At 37.1% G+C, this 19,442-nt stretch overlaps 1 protein-coding gene across 2 annotated transcripts in view; it reads left to right on the top strand.

Annotated features, from left to right (window-relative positions):
* Positions 1 to 911: 911 nt before the first annotated feature.
* LOC127626834 (attractin-like protein 1) overlaps positions 912 to 19,442 on the top strand; it is a 139,414-nt gene continuing 120,883 nt past the window's right edge. For both annotated transcript variants that reach the window (XM_052102911.1, XM_052102910.1), the window contains exons 1-3: positions 912 to 1,990; positions 16,124 to 16,207; positions 16,492 to 16,605. In XM_052102911.1, coding sequence (XP_051958871.1) covers positions 1,773 to 1,990; positions 16,124 to 16,207; positions 16,492 to 16,605 — 416 coding nt within the window. In that variant the 5' untranslated portion in view covers positions 912 to 1,772. The remainder of the gene's footprint in view (positions 1,991 to 16,123; positions 16,208 to 16,491; positions 16,606 to 19,442) is intronic.

Here is a 19,442-nt window from a genome sequence, read left to right as displayed (position 1 = left end):
TAATGTACCAATTTCCTTCCAAAAATCTGTACATTATCACAAACTTTTGGCTACCAGTGTTTATACGCCATATCAGCCACAACATTAAAACCACCTGCCTGATTTTGTGTAAGTCACCCTCGTGCCACCAAAACAGGGCTAACCCAGATCTTAGAATAGCATTCTGAGATGCTGTTCTTCTCACCACAATTGTACAGAGTGGTTATCTGAGTTAGCATAGACTTTGTCAGTTGGAACCAGTCTGGCTATTCTCTGTTGACCTCTCCCATCAACAAGGCATTTCCAACTGCCCCTCACTGGATGTATTTTGTTTTTGGCACTCTGAGTAAATTCTAGAGACTGTTGTGTGTGAAAATCCCTGAAAATCAGCAGTTAGAGAAATACTCAAACCAGCTTGTCTGGCACCAACATTCATGCCACGGTTGAAATCACTGAGATCAAAATTGTTCCCCATTCTGATGGTTGATGTGTACATTTACTGAATCCCCTGACCCGTATCTGCATGATTTTATGCATTGCACTGCTGCCAGATGATTGTCTAATTAGATAATCACATTAATAAATAGGTGTATAAGTGTTCCTAATAAAGTGCTAAGTGAGTGTATATGTAAACACAATAAACACCACAATCAACTAAACAGATGCTGTAAGCAATTCCATTGTCTCTATGGTAAGTAGGAAATATGCAACATCAACTAAACAACTAAACAAACAAAAAGAAGAAATCCTACTTTTGGGTAGAAACCCCCCAAAGTAATGGTATAAAATGTTTGATGAAGCATTTCAAGTACTGAAATGAACAGTCCAAGTGTTCACACGTCTGGCCACTGTCTCTTTAAATATGTCCTCTTCCCATTGAGCATGCGCGGACATTTAGCCAACCTGAGCAGCAGTCAGCGCGAGCAGCTCATTCACTGTTGGAGCGTAAACGGTGGTCGAGGGGGCCAGAATCCATACATTGAAGGATTTTTAACACGCTTGGACAAAATGGAAACATACCTGTCCCAAAGGTCGTGACGTTTGAGAAGGAGATTACCACGCCGAGGCTTAAAAAAAGCGACAAAAATATGCGTAAAACGGATAGTTCCTCAGGTTTTCCAAAATCCCTCATCGCAACGGATATCAGCAGAAACAACATCCATGTTACTGACTGCTACGGTTAGAAAGGATGCTTTTTCAGCTGAAACCGGCTCTATTTAGCGTTTTCCTCCGTGGCATATTAACGTTTAATCACTAAAAGCTGAAGTTTTAAAAGCTCTAAATCCCACCAGCAGTGTATTTGGGAAGCCAGCTGAATGTTTACGCTTTAAAATGGCTGCGGAGGGTCTGTGGGATCAGAGTAAACCCGTTCAATAATATTATGCTTTAACGCTGGAAATATCTCGCTTGAGTTATGGTATTGGTTTTGGGAGGAAAGCCTTTTTTCAATGTTATGGTGACTTATTTTCCAGACCTGTAACTGCAGGAGGTAACGTTGGAAATTCCTACCCTTGTTCCGAAACACAATGAGGCGAGAGAGCTGATTTAATATGACTGTGTTTATGCTGATTTTCTCACATCACACTCGGATCTGGGGTTTTTCCATTAAACGATCGCCTAGATTTTAGGATTGAAGGGGCGATCGCTGATATTTAAGCAATATTCATGATCTGGAAGTGAATGGATCTCCCCTGCTGGTTATAATTAAAACAAGCTGGCCATCAGAAGGCAGGGAAGAAAGGCCCCAAGATATTGATACCCAATCTACCAGCAGCAACAGCATCTCCAAAGACATGGATGGAGGGAAGAGGATACTCAGACCTGAGCTGTTTCTGGGCATGCACAGATGTTTATGGCTGTGTGTTATTTTCTCCCTGGTGCTGTTATCAGACGGCTCTCCATCTAAACCGTGCGAGAAGAGCTGTCTGTCCGGCAGGTGTGTGAACGGATCCTGTGTCTGTGATCGTGGATGGGTTGGGGACCAGTGTCAACACTGCCAGGGAAGATTTAAGTGAGTATTAAATAAGACATTTGAACTTGTTCTCAGCTTTAGGGGTCAGAATCATTGAAGCATGTGCTCGTTTTTCCATTTTTAAAGGCTGCATGTGATGTTTTATTGCTATTTTACTAAAATGTGCCTTGTTATTGTAATGATTAAGGGAATATTCCAGGTTCAATACAAGTTAAGGTCAATTGACAGCATTTGTGGCATAATGCTGATTATAAGAAAAATGATATAGACTTGTCCCTCTTTTTTTCTTCTTTTGTTTTACCAAAATTGTGGTTAGAGTGAGGTACTTACAGCGGAAGTGAATGGGGCTTCAAAGGCAGAAATGTGAAGCTTGTAATTTTATAAAAGCTGTTACATTACTTCTATTAAAACTTGTGCATTATATGAGCTATAAAGTTTTTCAAATAATATATTTTTTTTAAAGTTGTTTTAGGATTTATGACATAATAATTGGATACAACTTTACACAGAAAAGATTAGTAAGGATTTTATCACACAAATCATGTTAACACACATATTGTTTAAGTCTTGTGGCTATACTTTTGCAACCGTGAGTATTTTTAACGTTTACGGATTGGCCCCATTCACTTCCATTGTAAGTGCCTCGCTGTAACACAGATTTGTGTTTTTTCTTTTTTTTTTTATATATATAAACGAAAGGTGGTTCAAGATGAAATGAATTTCTGTGCTAATCAACATTTTTCCACAAATCCTGTTGATTGAGCTAAAAGGAATAGTTCATTCAAAAATAAAATCATCTCTTAGCATTTACTCGCCCTCATGCCATCCCAGATGTCTTTGTTCAGCAGAACACAACGGTTGTTTTAAGAATATTACAGCTCTGTAGGTCCATAAAATGCAAGTGACTGAATTTTGAATCTCCAAAAATCACATATAGCCATCATAAAATTAATCCAGACTCCAGTGGATTAATTAGTCTTCTGAAGTGAAACACTACGTGTGTGTGTAAGGAATAGATCAATATAAAATAAATTTAATACAAAAAATTTACTTGTTTCGAGGTCAAGCAGCATGTCTTGTGACAGAAGCACGCTGGCAAGTTCACGTGAGAACTGACATGTGAAATGCTAAAAAATACGCAAGCACAGCATTGTTTACAACAGAGGAGCATAGATATTCACGGTTGCCTCATTTGGCTGGTTTGGAAACGTCAAGTGTGGCACCATTTTGGATAGGTCAACAAGGAGAGCTGTTTGAAAGCAAGTGAATGGAGGAGATGCTTCAGACCGCTGTATAAACTGCTTTTGTTTGTAAACAGTATTGCGGTCCATAGGAACAGCTGCTAAAATGATATCTACATGACTATCTATGCAGCGGAGGCTTACACGCTTGTGTCACGCATTGCGGTTTGAGCTCCACCCTCGTCAGTGAGCTGGATGGAAGCAAAAGGTTTTAGTAAAAAAATAAAATAAAATTAACCTGTTGATACGCACCCCCTTTTTGAGCATCAAACCATGAAAATGACATACTTGAACTTAAATGGTTGTATTTACTGGACCCTTTGAAGTATGGACACAGTTGTAGTATCTTTTGAAAGAAGACACTTTGGGCTTTATTTCCCAAGTTTCAGAATTAATATATGTTGTTATTTTTTTAAAGTTTGAGAAGCTGAAGTTTACAGTAATGGAAATATTTTGTGCTGAACATGTTTTATAATCTAAAAAAACAATAATAAAAGTACCAAGACAACCCAGAAATACAATGTTCTCAAAGCCACAAGTCTAAAGAAGTTACGTTTCAAAGTTGAAGATGATCTAACAAAAAATGAAAATCTGAAAATCGCTGGGCGGAGTACAGAGTAAAATGAAGGCTCCACCTTTCAAGACGACACAAAATCTGACGGTACTTCCTGGCTATTATGAATAAAACTACACCACATTTAAAAAAATAGACTTTGGAGTCATGCTTATTTTGTTTACGGGACTCTAATATATAAGAAAATATACAGTTTTACAACATGAATGCTGCACAGATTGCATATTTTGTTGAAGAACGATGACATAGGGTAATTCTTTCAGGCGAGATCTCATGTAAACAATGGAGAATATATTAATATTTCTCAGATTGATCACTTTTATGGACAAAAAGTGCTATTGGATGTTTTCAATGAACGCTTGACTTGGACGATTGACCCAAGTGTGGCGAACTGGATTCATCTGGCTATCGCATGCGTTTTCATAACATGTCGATGTACTCCTGGCACAAAATTGCTGTTTCTGTAGCATTGCAATCGTGAAACAGAGATTGGATATCAATGTTGAACACTTAGACCTTTGAAAAGATGTATAATTTGTTAACATTAATTACATTTATAGACAATTAAATGTAAACAGGGTGACGTCACTCCCGAGTGCGAGCGATTGCGTATCAACGGGTTAAATATATTTTTCTTACACACCTAGTGTTCAGGTAAATCCAGATGACATTAATTAATTCACTGGAGTTGTATGGATTACTTTTATGGTGGTTATATGTTCATTTTGGAGCTTCAGAAATTTGGCACCCGTTCACTTGCATTTTACGGACCTACAGAGCTGAGATATTCTTCTAAAAATCTTTGTTTTTATTTTGCTGAAGAAAGTCATACACATCTGGGATGGCATGAGGGTGAGTAAATAATGATAGAATTTTCATTTTTGGATGAACTAATCCTTTAATTTGTATTAACCGGGAATATTTCTTTAAGTAGGGCCATAACCATAATATACTGTACACTGAGGTGGACAAACACCCCCCCCCCAACAAATAATCAGATATGGCCAGATTGTCTCCCCCAATAATTGATATCCTTTTTGCTGTTCGGCTGCATTCAGTTATGCACCACTGTCATTAAGTTGTTGCAGGAATAACATAATGGGTTAAAAAAAGTTGTAAAACTATTTGGCATGCAACGTAGTCTTACACCGCACATCAGTGTCATTTGAGATAGCCAATCACATCAAGTTTAAGACGCTAAGCGGAACCTCGTGACTTATTCCAGTGCTGTGCATCAACAAGCAGTTCAGGTTAAGAGTGTTAGTGTCATGTATGTCAGTATTTAACTAAACATGCAATATTTGCCAACTATTTTATGATTGAAATGTTGTGCAGACTGACAGTAATTTCCAGTGGTGCAAAAGTTTCCGTTTTAAATTAAAAACATGTCACTTATAGTACGTGATTCTTATATCATTCTTAATTTTTCATGTGAAAACATTAACAGAGCAGTTTTCAGCGAATCCGGCTTAAGACAAAGAGCGAATGTGTGTGTGTATTTTAAAGGAATTGAATGAATGTGGTAATCTGAAAGTGGTTTCGAAGTTGCTTTTTAGAAACTTCTTTTGACATTGTCTAAGAAAAATTATATATATATTTACGTTTTGGCAAGAATATACACTCACCTAAAGGATTATTAGGAACACCTGTTCAATTTCTCATTAATGCAATTATCTAATCAACCAATCACATGGCAGTTGCTTCAATGCATTTAGGGGTGTGGTCCTGGTCAAGACAATCTCCTGAACTCCAAACTGAATGTCAGAATGGGAAAGAAAGGTGATTTAAGCAATTTCAAGCGTGGCATGGTTGTTGGTGCCAGACGGGCCGGTCTGACTATTTCACAATCTGCTCAGTTACTGGGATTTTCACGCACAACCATTTCTAGGGTTTACAAAGAATGGTGTGAAAAGGGAAAAACATCCAGTATGCGGCAGTCCTGTGGGTGAAAATGCCTTGTTGATGCTAGAGGTGAGAGGAGAATGGGCCGACTAATTCAAGCTGATAGAAGAGCAACTTTGCCTGAAATAACCACTCGTTACAACCGAGGTATGCAGCAAAGCATTTGTGAAGCCACAACATGCACAACCTGAGGCGGATGGGCTACAACAGCAGAAGACCCCACCGGGTACCACTCATCTCCACTACAAATAGGAAAAAGAGGCTACAATTTGCAAGAGCTCACCAAAATTGGACAGTTGAAGACTGGAAAAATGTTGCCTGGTCTGATGAGTCTCGATTTCTGTTGAGACATTCAGATGGTAGAGTCAGAATTTGGCGTAAACAGAATGAGAACATGGAATCCATCATGCCTTGTTACCACTGTGCAGGCTGGTGGTGGTGGTGTAATGGTGTGGGGATGTTTTCTTGGCACACTTTAGGCCCCTTAGTGCCAATTGGGCATCATTTAAATGCCACGGCCTACCTGAGCATTGTTTCTGACCATGTCCATCCCTTTATGGCCACCATGTACCCATCCTCTGATGGCTACTTCCAGCAGGATAATGCACCATGTCACAAAGCTCGAATCATTTCAAATTGGTTTCTTGAACATGACAATGAGTTCACTGTACTAAAATGGCCCCCACAGTCACCAGATCTCAACCCAATAGAGCATCTTTGGGATGTGGTGGAACGGGAGCTTCGTGCCCTGGATGTGCATCCCACAAATCTCCATCAACTGCAAGATGCTATCCTATCAATATGGGCCAAGATTTCTAAAGAATGCTTTCAGCACCTTGTTGAATCAATGCCACGTAAACTTAAGGCAGTTCTGAAGGCGAAAGGGGGTCAAACACTGTATTAGTATGGTGTTCCTTATAATCCTTTAGGTGAGTGTATGTCATATTTGTTTTAATGCAAATATTATTAGGTAATAATTTAAAATCAATGTAGGATTTTCTAAATCATTTCTTAATTACTTTCTTAAATTAACTTTCTTTAATTCTGAATTTTGTACAGCATCTCCTAAGAGTCTTCTTTTAAGAGACCATTTTATTTTGAGGATGCCCCACCAGTTAAAGGAGTAGTTCACTTAAGAATGGAAAATGTACTTTTACTCTCTCATTTACTCACCTTTATGTTGTTCAAAACCCATATGCTGTTGGAACAGAAAAATAGATATTTTAAGCAGCTCTATTCCACAGAATAACAGTTTATAGTGAGCAGGAGCTGTCAAGCTTCAAAAAGGACAAATACTATAAAGTGCTATTAAAGGTTCAGTATAAAGACATCATCACAGTAGTCCACATGACAAGTGCACTATATTCCAAGCTTTCTGGGGCCACACAACAGCTATATGTTATATGGACTACTTTTATGGTATATTAATAATGTTTTTTTTTCTTTGGACTTTGACAGCAGTGGTCAATATGTTTTTGTATGGAAAAGAGCAGCATTTGGGTTCTTAAGGAAAAGATTGTGTTAAGATTATTCTGGGAAAACACAATGAGTGACAACTTTTGGGCAGTAAATCATTCTGTGTATTTTTCTTTTTGCTAACCAGCTGACACAGTCATGTCATTTTTTCAGATTCATCAATGATGAAAAGAAATACATATTTTATTTGTCTTTTCTTTGACACAAAAAAAAAAAAAAAAGGATGACTAAAACTGACAAGTTGCTTACAATGCAGACACTGTTGTGCTGTACTGTGTGAACTTAAAAGAACAAAAAGGATATTTTAAAACCAACAAATAATACATTTTTGGGCCTTAATCACATTTAAAGCCTTTATTCAGAAAATTGTTGAATTCAGTACCTTTACTATTTTAAAGGACCAAAGAGGACAGTTATATATGTGACCTCAACACCCATGACCTCCCAACCCCAATGTTTAAGGTAGTGCCCTTAAAAGCTCAAAGATTTGGTTGGTTCTTTGGTGTGTTTACATGTTACTAATTTTCATGTATGTCTGGAATTTTTGGATTTCTGGAATCTTCACAAGTGTGCACCATCTGGGAAAAAACTGATATGTGGGCCATTTGTTCTTTACTATAGCTTCCTCTCAGAACATTTTCATTTGGTTGAAAATCTAGATTTAATTTACACTTTGATATACCAAAAAAGACTACTCCTGGCAATCCCACACTGTAAAAAAACAAATCTGGCAGCTGTGGTTGCCAGAATAATTATGTAAAAAATACAGTTAAAATGTAAACCACTTTACACTACATTTTCCAGTTTAAAATGGTTATAATGTACACGCTGACACTGTTAAAAATTCTGTTAAATTTACAGTAAAAAAAGTCATAACCATGCCTTCTGAAACTGTAAAAATCTGTTGTTTACTTTATAAGGTATTTGATATTCACCGTAATAACTACTGAAGGGCACATGATGACAAAGTTCATCAATAGTGCCTTTTCCAGGAGCAATGACCATTAAACGTATAGAGACAGTGCTCAGGATCACTCACACAAACACTAAACATTCATATATATATATATATATATATACTACGCTTTGGGTCTATTGTACAACCGATGGAAGGGAGATATATGGAATCTATTTGAAACAGTGATTATTTTTGTATTTCTGTTTAGTGGTGCATGAATTACACACTTCAGCTTGACTTGCAAGAAAAATAAAGCACTAAAAAAGAGATACAATGAAATCTGGTTATGTGAAATATTGTTTTTGCACTAGATAAGTTACCAATGGAAGTTAATTTTCAAATGGAGTCAACTTTGTCTGTTGTAAGTGAGCAATGTGTAAAATTCTAGAGCAATCATTTCATGACCTAGCATAAGCCTCAGTCTTACTCAAAAATGGGTTTGCTGTCTGTTGCCAGTTGTGCCATGACATGATGTAACTTCCTCGTTGTTTTTCTGTATATTGTACTTCATTTAAAATGAAATAATTCAGCACAAGTAGATTACTTACAGATTTTATTGCAAGTGCAGGTTACATTTGCCGATGATTTGCTGATTGTTTGGTCACTCATGCTACAAAATATTTAGGCTGCATTTATTGAAACTTGTATCTATTTTCTCCCAGTATTCATTAAGGATAGGACTTGAAAGGGATTTAATGATTCCAGTTCCTCAACGGTTCCATTAGCTATCCTTATAGTAATTTTTCAAGAAGAAACATTTGGAAATAAGAAATTAAATTGTTATTGTATTTACTGCCCTTAGCAGTCTGTTACCAAATAATAAAATAATAATTTTGAATTAAGATTATGATAATCATTCATTTGTATAAAATACCACTAATTACAACTAATTTCTTAATGTATACTATATCTTTAACTACATAATGTCAAGTCTATAACCATCCAATCAGTGGCAATTTCTCAGGGTCAGCAAAACCCTCTCTGCTGGCCTAGCATGACAAATAAATATATATTTTTCATTCTCAATCACCTTTTTGCCTATGTATTTTTAATCGCTTTCCGCTCTTAATTAATCTACAAACAAATGGAGAAAAACTAAAAGTTTATCCAGTCAGAATTGATTCCTTGATGCTTACAAGCGAAGTGTGTAAAACTGTTTCACAAATTGCATGCCCAAAGCAGTGCGTGAGTCTGAGCTCCACCCCGTGAATCCCTCAACAGTGCAAATGAATGAGCAAGTATTGTCAAATTCAAATCTAACTTCACTCAACTCCGAGATGTAGGGCCATGATGTCACACAAACAAGTTGACACTCAGGGAGATATACAATGTAAGTGATAAACATTCACTTTATTAAGTAATATTGATAAATGCGTTTGTTTCCACATTGCATGATATTAAAGCTTATTTAACAACAGCCAGCAGAAACCGGTGTATAAAACATTGTTATCTCTTTTGATAATCGTACACCTTTAGCGCACATTCTAGCGCTGCAGCATTGTTTATCAGTTGGGTTGCTAGGAGGCATCTCTAATGAGAGTGTTTCATTAAACCCCCCCGCTCAACTTTTGGCTAAGAACCTCATCATAAATATCCAAATGATGATGATGTTTGTCTGGTAAATTCGTTGAAGAATTTGCGGTTCATTATCAATGATAATCTCATCGATGTAAACTAATCTGGCTGACATCTCATTCCATCCATTCGTTATTCTCAGGCTAAGGCTGCCGTAAATATTTCGTTTGTACATAGGGGTTCGTCCTATGTAAGTTTAATGGTGCAACGCTCAAATATTTAATAGTGCTTAAATTGTGACTTAGTGCCCATTTACGCAACAACTAGGCTAAGTTTGAACTTATGCACATCTGGTGCAACCGGCCCCTGGTGCTTTGTCATCAGTAACCATCATAATTTAGAATGGCATTTTGTGGTTTGTAATGTGCCAAATGCACTCTTGAAATGAACACTGATATCACTGACACCACATATATATATATATATATATATATATATATATATATCAGTGATGTTAGTGCTAATGTGTTATAGAGAGATCCTTTTCTGTCAGTGGTGGATGTCAGCATGTCTTTAAGTTTTACTTTTAGTTAAGTTTTAAGTCCAGTTTATCCAGTTAATGTGCTATAGTGTCAAAATGCAGGTTAGACAGAAGTGAGTCTACTGGACGCAGCGTATAATATTTACAGAAAATATTTATTGGCATAGCCAGTTTCTTGTCCTTTGTAATGCTGAGAGCTCTTTCAGACATTCTCACTCCAATCAAACATCCTGGACAATAACACAGTCCTTTTGAATTTTATGAACAAATTAAGAAAAAAATTAATCTATGAAAATTGTGGTTCCTCTAAAATTTCCCTTTGTCAGTAAAAATGTAGCGGTTCAAATCATGCAGCTGTTATCTGAGGGTGCTTCTCAACTTCTTGTGAATAGATCTTCCTGTTGCAGTGTGAGGTTAAATCTTCTATGGTTGTAACGATACCAATACTGGTATTGGAATCAGGTCTGATATCGTGCTGATGTGCAAATGTTACGTAAACATTCGGCGCACAAATTAAAATTACATTATGTCCTAGTGAGGTTATTTAATCACAAAAGCTGCAATTTAATTAGATAAGTATATAGTTTGCATGTGCGGTGTACTTCAAATGTGAGTACTTGTGAATGTGTGGAAACGGTGTTATGGCGACGCCGGCTGCACATACCTTGACATATTTAATGAAATGGAAGCCTTTTGCAGTTTGATAAACACTTTGAGGCACGTAGCGACTGGCTTTCTGGACTGAAAAGCTAACATTATTACACAGAAAATAAAAGCTCCATCAAATTCAAGCTCAATTTAAATGAAATAAAGTATGACAGAAATATATCACTACTGTAAAGTTATGTAATATTCACTGTGTTAATACTACTACTACTACTAATAATACTAGTACCACTACTTCACTTCTAATAATAAATCAAGTGTCATTTAAGATATTTAAGCAATATCTTACATCTGTGAATGTCTGATATGCAGCAATTTATTTAACAAAATATACCTCCAGTGCTGTATTTTGGATTGCCTTGTGGGGTTCTGTATAAAAGCACATAATTTGCTCAAAATAATACAATATTATGTTGAAAATGATTTGTGTTGAATTCATTTATTTAACCGTTTTGATGGCACAATTGAAATAAACTATTGATATGGAGTTCAGGAAAAAAAAAGAAAATGGTATTGTACTCCGCAAGTACCAAAATTAAATTAGCGGTACTCTATCTAAAAAATTATTCGGGACATCCCCACTTTCATTGTTTGGAAAAGGGATGAAATGATAGCGTATGGAGACTGGAGCTAACGTTCTGCCTTTTTTTTCCACAAAAGAAAGTCATACAGGTTTAGAACATCATGAGGGTGAGTAAATTAAATGAATGAATATTCTTTTCTTTCTTTTTTCATTTAACTATACCAATACTCAGGACTAATCTTCACATTTGTAATTTTGGGTAATAAAACATGTATGCTGTTTGTTCACGTACAGACTCCTGATCAATGGTTCCAAGGGTGTACAGTGGAGAATATATATAGATTAGATCAGTGTTTCTCAACTAATGGGTTGTGACCCAAAAGTGGGTCGCAGGTAGCAGGGAAAGAACAATGCCATGGTTCTCCCTTTTGAAATGTTTTTGGCGGCCACCCAAGTAAAAATGTAGGGCTGCCGATGCAAATGTAATGATAATCTCGCATACAACTGAAGACTTTATTCTGCGATATTTTCACAGTGCGATCAAAGCTTTCACAGGAGTGTAATGAACCAGCTCGCAAGTCGCAATAATAAAATACTCTGCTCTACATTGGCACATGCATGCAACAACATGGCTTCCCCTCAAAATTGCGGCACACAGACCTCAAAACTGATGTGACCTACTTGCATTCTAGTGAGTATCTTTTCATAAATACTGTGTCATTTACACAGTATTTAAGACTAGCTAAATTGACCTAACCATGGTAATGATGAGCTTATATGTCATTGCACTGTAAATATAAGAGCAAGTACATAAATGGCTTTAAAGTCTGGACCTTGGGAACAAATTAATTTTTCATCTTGTGTAATATGTTCTGTTTGAATGATGTTTGAAATTAAGAAAATAAAGAGGATAATTCAATAGGCTTATATAAATAAATAGGGTTTTAAAAAAGAAGAGTGAGACCTTCCTGTATCAACAACAAAAATAATGTCACTTGTAATATTAACTTGTATAATGATACATTACCTTATACTGGAAAACTATGAACAAAACTATGCATGATTAAAGGAAATCCGACCCAGGATGCATTATAAACGGGTTATGTTTTTTACTATGGTGGGTCGCCACTTGATGTCCAATGTAAAATCTGGGTCCCGAAGCAAAACCAGATGATGCCATTGCTTTTTAAATAAATGAAGAGACCTGAATTGTTCAGCAATGCAGTTTTCCTGTTACACAACAGCAAGGACTATTGAACAAGTGGTGGAGGCAGCATGCAGACCACAGGAAGTTGCAGGCTGTGAGGACAGGCATGGTCAGAAAGAGAAATCAACGGACTCCTATTTACGTGGCAGGAAGTGGAGATTGAGTTAGCTGATGAAGAGTTGACTCACCGAAGCGTCAACATTTTGGCATTGCTTCATGTTAGTGTAGTGGACCTTGCAGTCCTTTTACACAGAACCCATCTGGACTTAACTTATAGTTCATCCAAAAATTTAAATTCTCTTTACATTTACTCATTTACTCACCCTCGTGCCATCCCAGATGTATATGACTTTCTTCTGCTGAACACACATTTTTAGAAGAATATTTCAGCTCTTTAGTTCCTTTCAATGCTTGTGAAAGCTGTTTTTAGTGACAGTGCGATTTGTAGGCAAGGATACAAGGTAAGCATTGCTGAACAATTCAGGTCTCTTAATTTATTTAAAACCTGAACTCCTAAAAGCAGCATGAAATTAATCCTTAAGACTCCAGTGGATAAATACATTTCTTTTAATTTGATATGATAGGTGTGGGTGTGAAACAGATCAATATTTAAGTCTTTTTTTATTTTATTTTTTTCCTATAAATCTTCACATTCACATCTGAAAGTCAGATTTGAAAGTGCCTGTTTAGTTTCACTTTCACATCCTAAATATTGATTGGTTGCTTACCCACACCTATCATATTGCTTTTGAAGAATTTGAAATTGAGTCTTATGGATTGCTTTATCTGCTTTTGGACCTTCAGATTTCTGGTCATTCACTTGCATTGAAAGGACCAAAGAGCTGAGATATTCTTCTGTGTTCTGAAGAATAAAATAAATTCATGCACATCTGTGATGGCATGAGGGTGAGTAAATGATGAGAGAATTTTCATTTTTGGGTGAACTATCCTTTAACGGGTAAGTTCACAAAAAAATGATCTCTCCCAACTCACCCTCATGTTCTTTCAAATCTGTATTACTTGCTTCTGTGAAACACAATAGGAGATGTTTGGATAGCCTCAGTCACCATTCATTTTCATTGTATTAAAAAAAGATGGACTGAAAGTGAATTGTGTCTGAGGTAGTCAGTCTCTAATGTTCTGCCTAACATCTGTTGTGTTCCATGAAATAAAATCATTGGGTTTTGAACAGCATGAGCACTTACACAGCTAAATGATGAAAGCATTTACGTTTTTGAACTATCCCTTTTAGCACAGGAGTATTTTTTTATTGTTGCATTTGCTATTGTGCAGAATTGCAGAATCTTTATGTAATTCCCTCCCTGTCTGGTTGCCTGAGGCCATCCTTCAAGCCTGGCTGATTGAACCTTGCCAGTGGTGGCTCCAGAGCAGCTGGTATATGTATTAATCCTGCCTGTTGGTGGATATATCTGCGGTGGTACTGGTCCATAAAAGATTCATGAAAACCTGGTGAATAATTAAACCATTGACTCACCTACAGTTGCCTTCTCTTGCCTCTCTGCTGGGCCACTGAGTGTGTGCCGCATTCCAAAAACATCTCAAAGGCCTTCTGGATGAGGGATGTCCTTTCCAGCACAGGAAGTTGTACACTGTGATTACCATTTTTTTACTGCTTTAAAATCTTAAGTGTATGCTTATAGACATTCAAAACACAGAGTGGAGAAATAGCTTAGCAACTTGTTAATAGGCTTTTTGCATCGGCTTTGCTGAAGGTACAGATCCTATGATAATTTTGTGAAGTACTCAAAGAGCTATTAAGAAAATCTCATCTGAATGTGAGGAATGAATCAAAGGCCGATGGAAATGATTACAAGAGTAAAGGAACCGCAAAGATGTTTGTTGATTGTCGCTATCTGCAGACTGTTCCCACTGTGCTGTATTCACAGATGAATTTCAAATATAATTTTAGGTTTACATTAATTCACATGCACTCATGTGGGTGGGTCCCCCTCAGTAGCGATCACCCTCCAGAGTGGTGGTGGGTATATCCGAAGATGAGATCCACGCAATGCATTTGTCATTAAAAAGAACAGAAAGGGTACTAAAAGTTACATTTTTCAGTCAGTTCTTGATCAAAATTTTTTGCATTTGTAGATTAGTGTACATTAATTCTAATAAAGAATAGCATGGATGAGATATAGCCATTCAAGTCTCTCTCGTTAACATGCGCTCATTTACAGATATGCCTTTTTTCTTAAGAAGACAGTGCCATTTTTTAGGATGTATTTTGCAAATTAATGGAAGTACTTGTAAATAGTATAAATTATGCAATTAAACAACAAACATGTAGCAAAATATAATATTTGAAATATCATATATTTATTGATTGAATACATAGATTTTTTGTTTTTGAAAAGCTTAAATGTGACCAGTTATGAATTTTTTTTTTTATTCATATTTTCTTAAAGTACCTAGTTAGAAGGTCCCCTGTATACTGCATTGGCTGGGAGAGAGGTTCTTTCATATGTTAGAAAAAGGGACATTATAACTGAAATATAACCATATGAATCTATATCAAATTGGAATCGGAATAGAATTAAATATGGAAATCTGTATCAATAACCAGTTTCAATTAATGTGTTGATTAAATTACTGTGCAGAATGTCTAAACATACAGCTAAATAAAATATATTTCCAGAAGAGGATAGCAGTTAAAAATCATAAATTTATTTTCTGAAAATGTTTATTCTGAATTACCATGTATACAATAGTGGTGAGGCATGTAAACATATTCAGAATGACATCTTAACCAGAATATAAACATTTATGTGCATGTTTACATTGTCAGTTTGTATTTTGTTTTATTTACAATGATCCCACACCTGTCTGGTCTCATAAGTCGTCAATCTTTTAAGAATTAATCTGAAGCTGGTATTGATGGCTGATTGTATCTGATCCACTCTAAGCCGCTTGTGCAACACTAGCTCACTTCTTCTTCTTTTTGTTCTCTTCAAGAAGGCCAGAATAGAAGGTCTTAGCAATGTCACTTAGATTGATTTCCTTTTAGAATTTTCCCTGTGGAGTTTTTGGCTATGTGAGCAGCAATAATTTGTTCAATTAAAGCTGTGTCTCTGGAAAATTGAGGTCATTGTTTATAATGATTTGTCTCTTTAAGTCGCCATCTACAAACAATGGGTCCTGTCTGGGTAAACAATGCTGCAAGATTGGTGTGGTTAATGTGGCCCTTGACACAGACAGACCTTGTGTTACATGGTGATGCAATATGGAACCAAGAGCTGTCACTCCATGGGCCCGATGGCTCTGTTGCAGTAGGAGGGGAGAGGCAACTGATTGGCCGGGCCTATGTCAAGAGCACATTTGCCGCAATGAATCACTGAGGAACTGCTCCCACACAAGCCTGTGTCCATATGGCCATAAGTAACCACAGAAACCATCTCTGCCTTTGTAAATACTTGTACAGCAGCAGTACTTTTCTGCTATGCCTCTGACTTCTTTTTTTTTTTTTTTATACATAATATTATTCAGTATGTCCCTCGGGTTTGCCTTTTATGTGGTCCTCTGAAACAGACTATGATCTTGTTTTTCAGGTTGACTGAACCGTCTGGGTACCTAACAGATGGCCCCATCAACTACAAATACAAAACTAAGTGCACCTGGCTGATTGAAGGCTAGTAAGTGTCTCTCTAGCATCCTCTCTCTCTTTTTATCACCAGATTTTGACATTGTTTTGCTCACCCACACTTTCCTCCTGCATAACCCTTATTTAAATACACTTCAGCAGCCCTTGCAGGGTGTTGTTTTCTGTGTTGTTTTACCAGAAAAGGCTCGAAGGAGCACATTCTGCCTTGAACTCCTCCATCTTGGCAGGAATGAATCTTTTGTAATGTGTATTCATAGCGGATTATGTAGTCGGCAATAAGTTCTCAAGCATTATGTCATCACCTTTGTTTTGCAGCCCAAATGCAGTCCTGAGGTTACGGTTTAACCATTTTGCAACTGAATGTAGCTGGGACCACATGTATGTCTATGACGGAGACTCTATTTATGCTCCCTTAGTAGCTGTGTTCAGGTGAGAATGTCTTCTAAAACTGTCATGTCCTAGATTGTGAGTGTCACAGTCTTTGAAAACAATGAAAATGGGAGTTTTGTGTCCATGTCTGTTAGCTTTGAAACTATCTCTATGCTAGCATAAAGGTTGGCATAAATAATAGGGCTGTTGATTTAACATGGTAATTCAGTGTTAATAATTATATAAAAAATAACAAGTTGATGAGAAATTAAGCGCAGTTAATCATGTCCCTGGACTGTAATAAGAAATACTGTATTCCTACCATCGGAGCAATTCAAGCTTAAATTACCTCCTGTTTTCAGCAGGAGGCAGTAAGCAGAACACCAGCTGTATAGTAACCAGCAGCTGCAAAGAAAACAAACCACACTCAGTGCTTCATGGCATGAAATTCGTCATGATATTTTGCACAATTTTAAGAATTCACACAAGTTCCACATTCATAACATGGGAAATTCACACATTTATTCACGTTAACATTGTACAGTAGTTGAGAGTTTGTAAACGATTTTAGTTTCAGTGCAAGGATTCAATACTCTTGAGTCTCCCTCACAGTATTTCGCAGCTAATTGGACACGTGTCGAGTTTAGTGAGAGCGAGTAGTGAGCAGCATGGTGTCGCGTATTTGCTCAACTTATTATCTGTTAATTTGACATTCACATAATGAATACATATGACACATCTCTGCAAGTTAGCGATGCGATTTAATCTATCCTGTTTATAAACAACTAAGCTGACTTTATAGTGCAAGTGACATTGGAGCAGTCAAGTTTTGCTTAATCACATCGTGGGGATTATATTTGCTATAAGCAAAAAAAAAAGTGTATGCCCAGATATATTTTATAAATGGGCACCTTTGACAAAGGCTGAAATAGCAAAAATGCTTTGTGTAAAATGCTACCAGAACCACTGATGGGTGAAGAAAAATGTTTTAAACAGACAACTTCATCTTTATAAGCAGCTGTTACATTTCTTATCTCCCTCTCTCTGACGCTCCATCTGATGTATACAGGTATTTTTCTCTGCCTTGTGAATGAGTCTATATTAATAATATAAATAGGCCTATGTACTGTTTAACTTTAATATAAATATATATTTGTAATAAACATATTTAAAATATACTAGTAACTATCTTTAATAACCTATACATATTATCTATTTTCCATAAGGTCCTCTCTTACAGGATTCCATCAATTAATTTTCAGTGCATTTTGTCAACTGTAACCTGGTGAGAACAGACTTAAAATCTTGAAGAGAGAGCTGACGCCAAAATTAAAATGCTTTAAAATGACTTTTGAGATGTTAGGCACAATGTTAGTGTCAGTCATCATTCACTTTCATTGTATGGGAAAAAGATGAATGAAAGTGAATTGTGACTAGGACTAACATTCTGGCTAACATCTCCTTTTTTGAAATTCTCTCATCTATTGGTTTGGAATAATGCGAGGTCGGGTTATCATGACAGAATTAACATTTTTGGGTGAACTTATTTTTAACTTCCTGTTTAAGAATTTATTAAAGGATTGGGGGCCTGGGTAGTTTAGCGAGTAAAAATGCTGACTACCACCCCTGGAGTCACAAGTTTGAATCCACATGGCTGAGTGACTCCAGCCAGTTCTCCTAAGCAACTAAATTGGCCAGGTTTGCTAGGGAGGGTCGGGTCACATGGGGTGAATTGCTCTCGGTGGGGCACGTGGTGAGTTGTGCGTGGATGCTGCGGAGAATAGCATGAAGACTCCACATGTGCTATGTCTCCGCGGTAATGTGCTCAACAAACCACGTGATAATATGCGCAAATTGCTGGTCTCAGACACGGATTAAACTGAGATTTGTCCTCCGCCACTCGGATTGAGGCAAGTCACTTCGCCATCACAAGGACATGGAGAGATTGGGAAGTGGTCATTCCAAATTGGGGATAAAAAAGGGAGAAAATAAAAATAATTATTTAAAGGTATTTTCCATGAAAAACAATATAAAGGTAAGTCGACAGTTACAGCACAAGATAAAACACATTCTTGAGTTTAAAAATAGCTGGACGAGGGAGCCTGGGTAGCTCAGCGAGTATTGACACTGACTGCCAACCCTGGAATCGCAAGTTAGAATCCAGGGTGTGCTGAGTGACTCCAGCCATGTCTCCTAAGCAACCAAATTGGCCCGGTTTCTAAGGATGGTAGAGTCACATGGGGTAACCTCCTCGTGGTTGTGATAAGTGGTTCTCGCTCTCAAGGGGGCACGTGGTAAATTGTGCGTTGATTGCGGAGAGTAGCATGAGCCTCCAAATGCGGAGTCACCACGGTGTCATGCACAACGAGCCATGTGATAAGATGCGTGGATTGGCGATCTCAGAAGCAGAGGCATATGAGACTTGTCCTCCACCACCCATATTGAGGTGAGTAACCGTGCCACCACAAGGACCTACTAAGTAGTGGGAATTGGGTATTCCAAATTGGGAGTGTAGGGGTATAAAAAAAAAAATAGCTGGATGGAGCGCAGTTCCAAAGGCAAAGATCTCAAGATGTGTTTTGCTAGGTTTCAAACTACATTTAAAGTGACATAGCGACCAAAAATGCTGTGTTTATGATGCAACACAACCAATGTAAGAAGCTCCAAAAGTGTATGTCTGATGCATAATATATCTATCTCGGACAGTTCAGTTAAGTTTTATTATTTATCCCCTTGGGAAAATTATTTTACACAAGTTTAATTTCCCAGATTGACGAATCCAGTTGCAAAATGGATTGCTGTGGACTGTAGGTCAATGAAAGACTCATGTTCAATAATATGGAAATGAAGAATAAATTGACTTCTAAAGCCACTTTGTATATTGTCTTATCCAGGGT

This window comes from Xyrauchen texanus, chromosome 33, assembly GCF_025860055.1.
Source record: "Xyrauchen texanus isolate HMW12.3.18 chromosome 33, RBS_HiC_50CHRs, whole genome shotgun sequence".
Taxonomy (NCBI): Eukaryota; Metazoa; Chordata; class Actinopteri; order Cypriniformes; family Catostomidae; genus Xyrauchen; species Xyrauchen texanus.
The sequence above is the reverse complement of the archived record's forward strand: the minus strand, read 5'-3'. Positions and strand labels throughout refer to the sequence as shown.